Source organism: Protopterus annectens, chromosome 13.part0 (assembly GCF_019279795.1).
Source record: "Protopterus annectens isolate FY-2018-M chromosome 13.part0, PAN1.0, whole genome shotgun sequence".
Taxonomy (NCBI): Eukaryota; Metazoa; Chordata; order Ceratodontiformes; family Protopteridae; genus Protopterus; species Protopterus annectens.
In genome coordinates, this window is record NC_056747.1 from 241,354,225 (window position 1) to 241,368,770 (window position 14,546).

At 37.9% G+C, this 14,546-nt stretch overlaps 1 protein-coding gene across 1 annotated transcript in view; it reads left to right on the forward strand.

The window, feature by feature from the left end:
- Positions 1-14,546, forward strand: part of LOC122787203 (myeloblastin-like) — a 104,689-nt gene that overhangs the window by 47,512 nt on the left and 42,631 nt on the right. Inside the window, exons 3-4 of the mRNA XM_044053793.1 lie at positions 7,680-7,821; positions 10,233-10,460. Of these exons, the coding sequence (XP_043909728.1) occupies positions 7,680-7,821; positions 10,233-10,460 (370 nt within the window). The remainder of the gene's footprint in view (positions 1-7,679; positions 7,822-10,232; positions 10,461-14,546) is intronic.

The window sequence follows — 14,546 nt, forward strand, 5'->3', positions numbered from 1 at the left end:
TGTCTACTTTCTGTTCTGTCAAGTACGGAAACCCACTGAGTGACACTGTTTATCATGAGAGTCAGGGAATGCCATGCTTAAAGAATTGTATCTAGCCCCCAGATACATGTCGTTAACACTAATATGTAGGAAGCAATGCCTTTCAAATTCTGCCTCTAATTTAGTAGCTTTTCCTCAAAAGGCTGGCACCCATAGATCAATACTCTACCCGAATAAGTGAATATAATGAGAACAGGCATGGCAAGGTGACAGGAATGGAATGGTGAAATTACAGCAGTTCAGATTCATTGAAAAGAAGTAATAAACCTGGGTAATGAAAACCTTGAAGAATTACATAATAGGGCAGAGAGTCTAATGACAGCAAAAACTGAATTATAGTCACCCTCACACACACTTCATCCACATAGTCTGCCCCTTGTCTCCCCTACCTGTACCCAATCTGCCTATTCTTTTTTCCAACAGGAGGGTAAGAGTGAAGACCATTCATTTCCCAAACAGAATGAGTGCTGTAAGGCCCATTCGTTCTCATCAGGCATGAGGGTTGCTTATAGGGAAGTGGACCAGACTGCAGTTATGTTGTCAGAAAACCTAATCCCTTACCTTTGTAGCAGTGACTTCTGCAAATGCTTGCTACAGAACATATTCCTGTGTGCTGTCAAACATACTGTTGTTCTCAGTACGTAGGGAAACACCACAGGCATGACTATCCATTACTACTAATAGAATCAGGCATGAAGTCTTCCTCTAGGATAGCCAACCCATCCTCCCCTTGCCAGCTCCAATAGATGCCCAAACCACTAATCACATCTGGGTCATCTGGCTCATAATCAGAACTTTATTCCTTAATGCCAATGAAGCATGATAGAATTTTGATTGAAAAGAAACAGAAAGTAGGTTGTGCTGAAATATTATTAAGCTGCAGACTTTAAGGATAACGCCTATTACTGCATATCCTAACACTTCAAAAGTTTAACATTGGTATATCAAAAATAGTGAATACTAAAACTCACATTTAAAAAAGTTTTGTTGGGATGGTGCCTGAATCCCCCTGATACGAGGGTGCTGCATAATTTGTAATGCAGCTTGTACAGCACATGTCTCATTTTATAATGGGAAACTTAACAGAAAGCTAAGAAATTGGTTACATGAACTCTGCCATGACATTAAACTTAAAAAAGTACAGTAAACACTCTCTAGAAATATACTGAGGTTTGAAAGATTTTTTGAAATGTTTTTATTTTATGTTATCGACCACATGAACGAAGATTTTAAGGGGGAAGTATGTGTGATGAGTTATAATACAGGGAATATCAGCAGCAAATAAGATTAGTCGCAAGTGTTAGTCGAGGGCTGAATGAACAACATTAGAAGAAGAATATTATGTGTATGTTAATATGATTTGTGCTAGTATAAAAAATCAGTCTGAAGAGAGATTTTATGTTAAGATCAAAATGCTGATGGATTTATTTATTAAAGCATCTTTTACTGATTTAGAGCTTGTTTCTTTATTTTCTGCAACACAATTTGAACAGTGTTTTGCTCAGTATTTTTGGTTTATGGAGGTTGGAGATTGTGATTTATTTTGATGTTAAAAAGAGTATCCAACTGATGCAGAGGGAAAGGTAATGAGGTAAGAATTAAAGTTGGAAATATACTTTCCTTAACCACTTTAGTAAATATTTACTATACGTATAATGTTGCAACATTATTGGCTGAAATGATAGCCAAAGTTCCACTGCCCAGTGAGCAAAAAAGTTTCCCCTACCATGGTAGATTACACAGATGATGACTTTATTTTGTGAAGGATATGATTAAGCAGTTAAACCCTGGAGATTTAGAACAGTTTTGCTGAGAGGGTGGGATAGTAACTGACAGTAAAATGGAAGTTTTTTATATCGGTGTGAATAGAAATAACATGAATTATGAAGTGATTTCCTGTTAGTAAGACATTAACATTATCTGAGGGATTAAATTTAGTAGCAGAAATTTTTTATATGAAATTGTTGAAATTAAGTTCAGAAAAGTTAAAGGAGTGGTCAGGAAAAGGGCAGTTAAAATAGCAAGAATACATTTTATTAATGATCAGCTTTTTATTATCAAAGCTTTCATATTTAATATCAGCATGTCTGTTATCTGTAAGGTGAGAGTCAAGGAAGTGTGGTATTTTTAGGGGGCTATAGGGTAACAGACTGAACTCTACAAAGAGATATATTTACTTCACTAAGGTTCAAAAGGGAGATCTTGATATAATAAACCAAAATATTTTCCGTTTTTACTTTGTGTTTTAGGTCTTTACCAAAGAATATGAAAAATGTAGAGTTTAGTGGACCCTTTAGTACAAAAACATGTAAAAATGAAACAGAAGAACAAAAGTGAGAAGGGAAAAGAGTGGATGAATGATCTAATAACATTAGGGACTTGCAGGTAAAGGTATGTGGAGTTAAAATAAAAAAAATATATTGCAGAACTAGATTTAAAAATAATTATTTGCAATAAATCTATGGTTGTACACAAATAAGAAAAATAAAAACAAGATTAGGATTAGACAAGATTTGATTAGTTGTTTGTAATTTAACTGTGCGCATAAAGCATTTTTGGTTAGTGAGTTGGAAATGGCAGATGGAATGCTTGAGTAAATTTTATATGGGAATATATTTAAATAATGGAAAAGAACAGTGGGTGTTAAAAAGGGACACGGCGTTATAGATGCAGTTATATATGTAGCTTGAGTTTTTTTTCTGCTGCAAAAAATAATTACATTGGAAACATTACATTTTCCTGTAATAGTGATCTCAGGAGAAAAAAGAAAATAATGTTTATGAAAGTTGATTGACTGTAGCACTGCTTCTTTTGATTTCTTTTCTGTTTGGTAATGGAAAAATATATATTGTTTGTTTTCTAATTCAGTAATCATATTGTGATTTTGTTTTAAATAAAACTTTCTTTGCCATTTTCCTGTGTTGACAGTGGCAAGTACACTTCCAGGAGAGGGTGACTGTTTGGTTGGATTAAAGGAGAAGACTTTTTTTGGTTGAGATTGTGGAACATTCATCTGGGTTGCCTTCCGTAATCATGGACTAACTCACGTCAGTTACAGAATCAGTGTTGGGTGGCATGAAATAGTTGAAGTCTGCTGTCAGAGGTAAAGTTAGAATAGCAAACTGGGTGAAGAAATACAGCAAGAGGAAGAGGACAACTTACTAGAAATAAATGTTTTGTTGCACAAGCCTGTCTTGAGCTATGTGGATGTACTTTTGGGACAAAACAAAGATCTGGTGAAATGAGCAGAGTGATGTTTTATAAAAGACTATGAGTGAGAACTGGTACATAATTGACATACGCAGTTTAGTTCTAGTCAAGCCATCTACAAGAACATCTCCTGATCTCTGCTAATTTGGGGGCAAGATTATGAAATCATGGAATTAAAACACAAAGTTCATTAAAGTACTGATGAAGTTACATAATAATCGTGATGAACGCTCTTATCTCAGTGAACTACCTTGTTTTTACTGTTCATATTTTAAGGTAATTTGTGAATTTTCTGGTTTTAGTTGTTTACGTGGACTACTAAAAGAGTTGCTTACCTGAACAGTGTTTGGCTTTCTTCATTTTTTGGAGTTTGGAGTTTTTTCTGGTTTTAAAGGTCTTATTTAGGCATATAGAAAACTAGCTAAGACATAGGAATGAAACTATAATGATTAGCAGATAATTGTCTAGTAATAATGTTGAAAACTAGTGTATAGCAGGTATTGTAGGCATAACATATTGCAGTGACATAGTTAGAATAATGGAGGTCATGATCACCCACTGAATGACAACAAGACACTGTGGCCATCAGCAATAACGTGTTGGCATTAGAACGTCACTAAGTCTTTAAAAGTCTAGAATGGTAGGTAGATAGATGGCAGACAGAATTCCATTTAAAAATTCAAAGTTGTACTGCGGTGGTGGTACTGCGGTAGCATTGTCGCCTCACAGTCAGACGTTGCCCATTTGATTCTCAGTTAGAGCGTCTTCTGTGTGGCGACATGCATGAACGGGCATTCCTTCATTGAAGGTTGTGCGTTAGGCCTGGCAAGCCAGCACGTAAAACTCTACTGCCAATCATTAGCGGACCGGAGTTCTGCTGTGGCGACCGCTAACCGGGAAAAGCCGCAAGACACAAACAATTCACTTTGATAGTGGGGGTGGTGCTGAAGTATAGACTGAGGGAGTGGATTTAGACAAAGACAAGGAAAATATATGTGAGTTGCCAAACAAACTAAAATAAAGAGTCTGGATTGTTGGTGGCAGTGGCCATGAAGATGCTGTGTTGTAAGGTGCAGCCACAGCTAGAATGTCATGTATTCTTTTGTGGTTTTACAGAGTAAAGGGCATTACTCTGCTAGAGACTTTGCAGAGGTGGACCAGTAAGATGATCATGGGTCATTCATAGGTTACTGGGCAGGTACATTTCGATCAATGTCTGAACTGATGAGAAATGAGATAAAGTCACCATATTGTCAAAATGATTTGCGTGAGCTGGAGCTAAGCCAAAAAAAGTCATAGTCAAAGTAAACTTTATTGTCATTTAGACCCACACATGAGTGCAGGGTAAATGAAATTTTGTTGCTTCGAGCTCAATGTGCAGGCAAAAAAATATAAAAAATAGAACATTATAAATGTAAAAACAGAACTACAGACTCTATATATGACATTAACACTGACACAAAAACAGAACTACAGACTCTATATGTGACATTAACATTGACACGACACTAGGATATAATTACAATTTTTTGTATGTCTGTCTATAGCAGAACTTAGTATTGCACACTAGATATTGCACTTAGAGGCTTATGCACTGGTAGACTAGAGACCATTCTGTCAATTGCATGGAATGTAGCTTGTATTTCAAGTTATTCCACAAAAGTAATTAAGCATTTGGTGAGCTATTGCACAAATGAGAGAACCTAGTAATGAGTTATTGCACTTTAAGAAATGATATTTGCTTCAGCCTGTGTTGTTACTGACTCGGTGACCTGTTGGCTTGGCTTGCTACTCAGGTTTAATAGTCTGATGGCCAGAGAAAAGAAGCTGTTTCTGAATTTAGTCATTTTGCAAATGTGTGCTTCTATAGTGCTTGCCTGAAGACAAGCAGAAGAATAGTCCCTGAGCAGGCTGGGTACAGTCTTTAAGAATCTTTGTGGCTCTTCAGAAACACAATGCAGAGTGCAGATGCTGTATAGATGGAAGCGTGGACCTCTTTATTCTCTCTGACACGTTCACCACCCTTTGGAGGGCCTTAGATCCATGTCCTTGCAGTTTACATACCATACTGTGCTATTGCTTGTCAAGATGGTCTCAGTGGTGCCTCTGTAGAAGGTTGTGACCATTGAAGATGAGAGACAATGTGATTAGTATTGATGGACCATGACAAGTTTTCTGCGACATACGCCGCTAGGAATTTGGCACTGTTCACCCTTTCCACTGTTTCTCCCTTGTTTGTGAGAGGGAGCTGTGTCACCCAGTTTTTCCTGAAGTCTACATTTACCTCTTTTTTTATGTTCAGAGCTTGGTTATTTTTGTCACACCAGTCAATCAGATGTTTCACCTCCTCCCTGTATGCTGTTTCATTACCATTGCTGATTGGGCCTACGGCTGTGGTATCATCTGTGAATCTGATGATGCGATTAGAGTTGAATCTGATTATGCAGTTGAGAGTCCACATGGTGAACAGCAGAGCACTGAGAACACATCCTTGAGGGAATCCCATGCTCAGTTTAAGGCTCTTTGAAGTGTTATTGCCAATTCTTATCTTTGTGGTATGTCAATAAGGAAGTCCAAAATCCAGGTACACATTGGAGTACTGACCCCCAAGTGAATCAGTTTCTCTATCAGATATTGTGGTATGACTATGTTAATGGCAGAGCTGAAGTCATTGAATAGCAGTCGGACTTAACTGTTCTTGTTTTCCAGTTGAGCTAAGGATGTGTGGAGTGCCATTGAGATGGCATCTGCAGTGGAGCAGTTGGACCGAAAAGCAAATTGGAGTGGGTCCATTTCTGCAGGAAGATTTGTTGTTAGTTTTTGACAAGCATTTTGAAACACTTCATTATTGTAGACATGAGAGCCACTGCACGATAATCATTCAGGTTTGCTGGCTGAGACTTTTTGGGTAGTGGTAAGACTGTTATGTTCTTGAAGCACTTGGGTGCTATGGCCTGACATACAGATGTATTAAATATGTCAGTAAGAACCATGGTCAGTTGGACAGCACAGTCTCTGAGCACTCATCCCAGAATGTTGTCTAGTCCTGCCACTTTCCTTGGGTTTACCAATCTTAGAAGTCTCTGAACATCGGCTGGGTTGAGAGAGAGTGCTATTTCATTTTGCCTGTTGGTGAGTTTTGTAGCCTTTGTGTCACTCCCTTTGTGAAACCTGCTGAAGTAGGTGTTGAGCTCATTATGAAATTCAATGTTATCATCACATTTGTTGGATACCAGACTGTAGTCTGTCAAGGATTGTACCCCCTGAAACAGATGTTTGGAGTCTCTTAGGTATGAGAAGTGATTCTAGATTTAATGAAATGATCAAATGGAAGGTGAAATATATATATCAAACATAAAGAAGCAATTCCTTACAGAGAGAGTGGTGGGGCCTTGGAGTGATTTGCTGGAGAAAATCATGGCATGAAGTCAACTGAAGAATTCAAGGGCTTTTCAATGGGTAAGGGACTGGGGATACTAAAGGACCAGACACAGATTGCTGGCAGACTTAGTGAGGCACTATCTTCTTCTACACATTTGTCCATTTAATAGAAATTTTTAAGTTTGTCAAATAAATTAATGAAGCTCAAGAGAGCAAGGTGCAGAAAAAAGTGATGTGCCTGAACAGGACAAGGGAGGCAGTGGTGGGGATATATAATATAAAGACAGATGGTTGGACAGTTTAGAAATAATAGGAACTGACGGATTTCTTTCATATAGTTTATATACTTCCCATGAAATACTGTAGATCATTTGAACTGGTCTCTTGAACTCTCTTCAGTTACTAAGCTTAACTTACTTCCCTGTCAAAGTAAGTTGTTATGTGACAGTAGAGGTGGGGGACAGGACCCCTGATTTCCTTTATATGTTATATGTGATATTGCCAAAACAGTTGCCATCTTTTTTTTAAATTTGTCAGTAGGGAATGGAGCAAACCACTCCTTCACTAGGTTAAAATCAGATAACGTTTTTCCTCCAACAGTTGAGAACAGTGCACACTTATCAGCATTGTGCGTCTCATATGAACTGATATGAAAACAGTGGCATTATTTCAGAGTTGGCTGCAATGAGTCTGTGAACTTCAAGATCCAGCTACTAATCTGCACATCGATCCCTGATTCTGGGGAGAAAGAAGAGGAAAGAATGCCTTTCTGTATTTAGTATTACCATTATTCATGAAAGAGATAGATTTTACCTTATCTTCATTTATCAAATGAATGCTGATAGCAGAAGTTGCACCTGTTCATGGTTGGATTATTTAAAATGGCGCAGCACAGTATGATGTCTTTTTATTGCTATTTTTTTTTTAGTTAAAATATATATGAACATAAGAAAGCTGATATCATGTTTAATGTGACCAGCTGCATTTACATTTACTTTTTTCATATGAAAAAGATTTATGTGTCTTTTTTTTTTTTTTGTTATCCACAGTCCTGTGGAAACTATCACAGTGGTCTTAGGGGCACATAATATACAACGCCATGAGAGAACAACTCAGCGTTTGAAAATTTCAAAAGTCATACAGCATCGGTTCAATCCCAGGACAATTCGGAATGACATTGTTCTTGTTAAAGTAAGTCATCAGAATTTTCTGTATCTGCCTAACATTTGCTGCTGTGTTTGAAATGTGACGTTTTCTCCATTGTTTACTGTTTCCTTACTTTTTTTATGTGGGGGGGGGGGGGTGAAACATTGCACTTTTTTGTTAGGAAAACTTGAGCATTTTTGACAACAGGCTTTGAATTTTGAAAGCGGGAGGACCAGTACACCTTACCTTGGATTCACTCTTGATAACTGCTTTGTGGTTTTGCAACAGATATATAGACATGTGGTTCGGTTCTGTGGGTCACCAGCTTTATAATTATATACTGCCAGGCTATCTGATGGTGGTAAAAAAAAGTAGCTTGCTTGCTGGCTTCAAATTAGAAACAAGTCTAATTTACTGGGTCCCTATTATTTTAGCAAATGCAATGAAGTGCGAACACTGTTTAGTCGAATGTCATTATGCGAAATGGCAAAATACCAAAAGCACGGAACAGTGATTTTTTTCCTAGGGTTTTCGGGGATTGTGGGTCGATTATATATCGTTCGCAATTCATTGCATTCGCTTATATAATATAGACCCTAATTAACTTGGGGTAGGAATGGACTGTAGGTTTTACTGATGGGAAGTTGGCATAATGGTTAAGGTGTTTACCTTACAGAGAGAAGGTGCAAGGTTTGATTCTCACATGGGGTTACTGGCTGGGCTTAAAATGGTCCACAAGGGCAATTAGTCTAGTACGAACCTATGAAGAAGCTATCTTCTGGTTGACACAGGTGGGTCTATAATCTAGGAAATGTAAGTGAAAATATGTTTTACTATATTCTTCTTCCCTTTTGCATCTTTATGATATCCCCATTATTTTTTTCAGTGGGGCAATGCATGCTTTTATATACATATGCGATGGCAAGGATGCTTTTCTATGTGCCAACCAATCACATCCATTATTATATGGACCACTCTATGCAATGCACACAGTGCTGGTTTTGACATGCATCATGTGCATGCGCTTTCAAACCTTGCCTGCATTGTCTTCAGTCTGCTTAGAGTATGTAAGACCCTTCTGGTAGGAGTTCACTTCCAGGCTCGCACCAGGATGATGATCAGTAAGCAGTAAGGGGTAAGAAACTACGACAACAACAACAAAAAGTGAGTCGCTCCCATTTTCTTGGGCAGTGACTCAAGCACACAGACTCACTAGCTGAACCCAGGTTATGGTTAGGACTAAAACTGTGTGGGATTCATCTCTTTGAGTAGCTGTTTGCATGTTCTAATGCCATGATACATTCTATCCCTTCACATGTGTGCAGCCGGTCAGTGTCCCAGGGGTTAATGAGCTTTAGCAAACAGCTAGTAGGAAATAACTACAAACACTAAACATGCAGTGCCTTACCATTCACTCTCAGTACCCAATTCTTGGTCCAGAACAGGCATGAAGGAAGATCAGTTCACATTGCTGACCCTGCCCTGGGGAATCATCAGCAATATGAAGGAGCCAGGGGTGACACTAAGTATTTGTAGGTTGTGAGGTTGATTGGGACAGTTAAATGTTAACAGACAAATAAGAATGTAAACTACAAATTTTACCAGGAATAAGGTCAGATGAATAAACTTGCTTTTAATTGGAGTACAAAATGTCGCACTCTGAAGAGTCATGAAACCATATAATACAACCAAATGGGGGGGACAGCCATTTGCTACTTTATTTTGTGTCATTTCTTTCACTGTGTATAATAAAAAGGCTACTTTTGCATTATTAACCAGAGAATTGTTAGTTAAAACAGCACACTATTATTCTCTGAATGGGAATTCTCCAAAACTGATTGTGCATATCTTATCCAAAGTAAATAAATGCATGCGTCTAAACAGTTAACAAATGTTGAACATAAAAAAAAAAAACTAGGTATAAATGGCTGTATAAAAATATGGCAACTATTCTAGTATATGCCTAGTTGTAGCATTATTTGATTTCTGTAGGATGAAAATAATGATTGCTTATAAATAATGGACTACACCATTAGCAATTTTTTCACAAACAGTGCATATAATAGCTAGCTGAAAGTGTCGTCTAAAAGGCATTGCCTTATAAATACCATCCATGAACTGGGAGGAATGCTAAACTGGTGGTTTTTAACCTTCACGTTTTTTAAAACAGTATTCCTAGAATTACTATATTAATGGTACTTTAGGGCAACTCCTCCCAGTTAAAATGCTTTTCCAATTCCGATTTTTAGAGTGTTTTTATGTTTCTCTGTTATGAAGTGCTGTCTCACACAGGACTGTTTTTGTAAGTCATGAATTCTATAGCTGATGTGATGTGGATTTCGTGCTTTTGGTTGTTAAAACCTGTCTGTTAGTACTGGTCCACAAGTTGATTATTCTTTTGAACTCGCAGTCAGTCTACACATAGCATAACTGCTTCTTTTTTTCTACTAAACCAGCTTCAAAGATCAGCCCGTCTGAACAAATTTGTGAAACCAATCACCCTTCCAGCCCAAAACAGAAAGGTGAAGCCTGGAACACGTTGTCAGGTCGTGGGCTGGGGTAGGCTGCACAACAATTTGCCCCTCTCTGCCACATTGCAGCAAGTAACTGTATCTGTCTTCAGTCGGTGTAGGAGGAACATGATCTGCACAGGGACCTTTGGGGTACGCAAAGGAGCCTGCAAAGTAAGTATTGGTAGAGATTTTCATTCTGATTATTTTCTAAATGAGATAAGCTTCAATTACAGAGCAAGTGACAGAAATGAAAACAAAATATTCCCTTCTCATTTAAAATCACTTACTGGTAGTCAAAATTAATGAGCATTTGATACTCCAAAGGACACATCCAAAATTTCTCTTCTTTCACTTGTACAGACAGTAGGTTTACTCTTCTGCAGTAGAAATGGTAAAATCTTGACCTCAGGGTTCAAACCAGAACAGACAAGGAAAACTACTGTTTCATCAGAATGGGCGCAAACCTGAATATTCCTAGTCTAACTTAAGTCTTCCTAACTTTCTTTGGTTTTGATCAGCATAACCTGGCATACTATGACCAGTCAGAAGCTGTACTAACAGAAAAATGTGACATCTTTCCCAAAGAAAACATAAAACTTCCTCCCAGTTCGATAACATTTCCCAGTATGGCAATATGTAATTAACCAATAAGCTATTTCAAGTCATGTCTTATTGAGTGGCCATTAACATTCAAAAACAAGCATGCTGATTGGTCAGCCCAACCAGCATGAACATTGTAATTAAACATATACTAACAGAAAAAAAGTCTGGTCGCCTGGACTTTCTTCTATTAATATATGCTAAAACTTTTTTTAGTTTTCTTGACCATAAAAAATATAATAATAAAATTTGAAATCCAGACAATCTGGATGTACGAGTGAGATAGGAGAAAATACTAGGAAAATTAGGTACATTATTCAAAACTAAAGAAATGTACCAAATTTTCCTAGCATTTTTTCCATCCTGTCTCTCTTGTACCTCTAAAATGTCTGAATTTCACCCTTTATTAAAAAAAAGAAAAAAAGGGAGCAATGGAGATCTTTCTTTTTCCATTGCTTCCTTTTCAAAGCACTGATGTACTGCATAGACGTGGGAATGAAAGTCCCATATGCATGCACATCAATAAAGCCCTCTGATATGTAAACAAAGAGGAAGAACACCACACCTCTGTTATACAAGGACATTATTTAAGAAGGGTCTCTATCATATAATCGAACACTGAGAACTTCGAATACCAATATCCCGAACTGAAAACTCCGAAGTGTAAGAAGTACGAAAATCTAAAATGTCGAATATCAGAACTCCGAACAGCAATGGTCGGCCAGCTTCACACCTGTATGACAACGCAACAACACACAAACACTTCACAGTATTACTAATGTGGGGGGCTTTGCCACCCCACCCCACCCCTACTTAAATATACCATCTCCGCACCACAGTGGAGACAAACAGAGTACAAAAGGTCCAACTATGACCATTTGGAGTTCCGATCTTCACAGTTTTGCATTTTTAAACTTCTTACACCGGTGTATTCAGTTCGATATTTTGGTGTTCGAAGTTCTCAGTGTTTGACTTTATGATATAAACCCATTTAAGAAAAATAAGTAATTTTTTTTTTCTTAAATAATGTTATTGTAAAATAGCAATAACCCATGGCTGGGTGTGGGTAATGCTGGTGTACCCACAATTGGCTTTGTTTAGTTACTTGGGCTTCTCCCTCGTGACCATACTAAATCAACCGTGGGTGAATACAGCATTACCCACACCCAGCCATGGGTTATTCCTATAATAACCTCAGTCCTAATGGAATCAGAACATGAGGTAAACCTGAATGCATTTGCTTCATCTAGGAGTGAGGTCACACACTCACAGATGGTTGTAAAATGCGTCCTTAAGTTTTTTTAGCTAATGGTTCTTTTGACTCAGGAGTCTACCTTCTCTTCAAAGCAAAACTATAGCCAATATTGAGAGAACTGCCTTTGATTTTCAGTTTTCACACTTTTCCATTAGTGGCGCCAAAGATTTTGTTTAGAAAAAAGTCTGTGTTGCAACTATTGTTCTATAGTTTCATAACTTCAGTAACAGACTTTTGACTTAATGGTTGTCTAGCAGCATACCTGCTGCTGTCCTGTGTAGAAATGGTTATGTACATGTGGCAGAACTTTGTGGGCTCTGTTCTGACCCCAGGTGAATTAATTAATTTTCTAGTCAGGCACTCTGTGTGTAGGATTAAGTCTAAGAGCAGTTATTAACCTTCCTTCTGTGGTACAGGGTTTGATTCCACAAGCCTTCATTTGCCCACTGTGTGACCATGAGCAAGTCACTTAACTAGACAGGGCTTTGATGCAATTAAGAAGTTGAACTGAGGTCTTCAATGACCTTCTGGATTGCATGCCTAGTAACTACTTATGAATCTCCTTTTGAATGTGTAATTATTTAAAGGGTTGCAAAACCTTGTTCCAGAGGCGAGGGATCTTTTAAATGTACTCTTCCTGAGAAATACTGTGTAGATACCTTTCACCTAATAATAAACCTCTATGTTACAAGTACTGCACAGAGTAAAAAAGATTTGGTGTTAACTATTTTGAGGCAGCAGTGTTTTGCTTTCATTGCTCATGTGTCTCAGATATTGGATTGATAAAGAAAATCATATGCAGAATTCAGACTTTTGCATAAGTAGCACCTTAGTGCAAATGCTAATACCAAGTGTTTTATTATGAGATTGCAGCTACATCTGCATCCCAAACATGTTTAGCCTCAGGCACAGACAAAATAAGTGGCCACCTAGAGTGTAACATATCTAGAACTTTTGCAACTTATTAATTAATTGTATTTATTTATTTTTCACAGAGAGAAAAATGCTGCTGCAGCAGAGCTCCTCGTTAAGGGAGCTGCGGCTGCGGTGCCCTATAAAGAAAACATTTTGCATTACTTAATATCTATGCTTTCTTCTTGGTCCAACCCAAGATCTGCACAATGCTTGGCAAGGCAGAGCTGAAATTTATTACAGGAATATTACCAATGGAAGCAAGGTATTGGGAGCAAATAAGAAGGTTGAGAAAAGTCATAGAGTGGAATGAGGTCAAGCAGAAGTCTGGACTGCAGATTGGAGACTACCTTCCCTACCAGGGATTGATAACAGAATATAGGCAGAGAGAAAGGGATGGGGAATGTTAAAGGAAAGACCATCTCTGGCGGAGTTTTTAGTTGAGTCTAGAACAGGAGCTGCAGTCAAAAAGATAAATTTATAGGACATATAAAATAATGCATAACTATAAGGATCATTCACAAGAGGATAGAAAAGAATGTGAAATGGGAACGGAAAGGTAATATACAAAGGAACAATGGGAGGATACCTATTTGACTCCCAAGTATGCAAGACAATCTAGAAGATATAGGATTTTTGCACAACAGTGTTTGCATAGGTATTTTTATGCCCTAATTAGACTTCAGAGAATTTTTCCACAGGTAGACAGCAAATGTTGCAGGTGTGGTGGGAGAAGAGTGGGGTACTTAGGAATATGTTTTTTGTGATTGCAATGCGCTGGCAGGTTTTAAAAATTCCCTACTGAATACTCTGTTGAAAATATTGGGGGAGCAAATTAGTGTAGCTAAGGAAATTATTATTTTGAGCTGGGATATAGTAACTGAATCTACAGGACATAGTAAGGCCCAAAGGCAGGAACCATAGGACAGGGGGCAAGTGCCCCCACACTTTAAATAAAGACATAAACTATACTCCCAGCTCCTGGCTCAGATTTTTTTTAAATAAAGAAAGCTGTGTCAGAGAAAAGAGAAAGTGTATGTGTTTGCACGCACTCACATGTGTGTCCGGTTGTCTGTGATACCTGTGAGTGAATGTATGCTACTTTTTGCAAGTGGATGTATGTGGATGTGCAAGAGTGCATGTGTATATATGGGTGTGCGCGAGTGCATGTGTATATGTGAGTGTGTGTGAGTGCATATATATGAGTGTGTGCAAGTGCATGTATGTGAGTCTATGAGTTCATGTATATGACTGTAAGACAATACATATGTATATGCGAGTATGCGAGGGTGGGTGCATGCGAGTCTGTTTTAGTGCACATATGCAAATATGTGATTACATGTATATGGCTGTGTATGAGTGCATGTTTATATGTGAGTGTGAGCAAGTGCCTATATGTAAGTATGTGTGAATACACATGGGCATGCATGAGTGCTTAGAGGGTGCAGAATCAGAGATAAGGGAGGTTGCTGCAAAAAAACATATTTTCA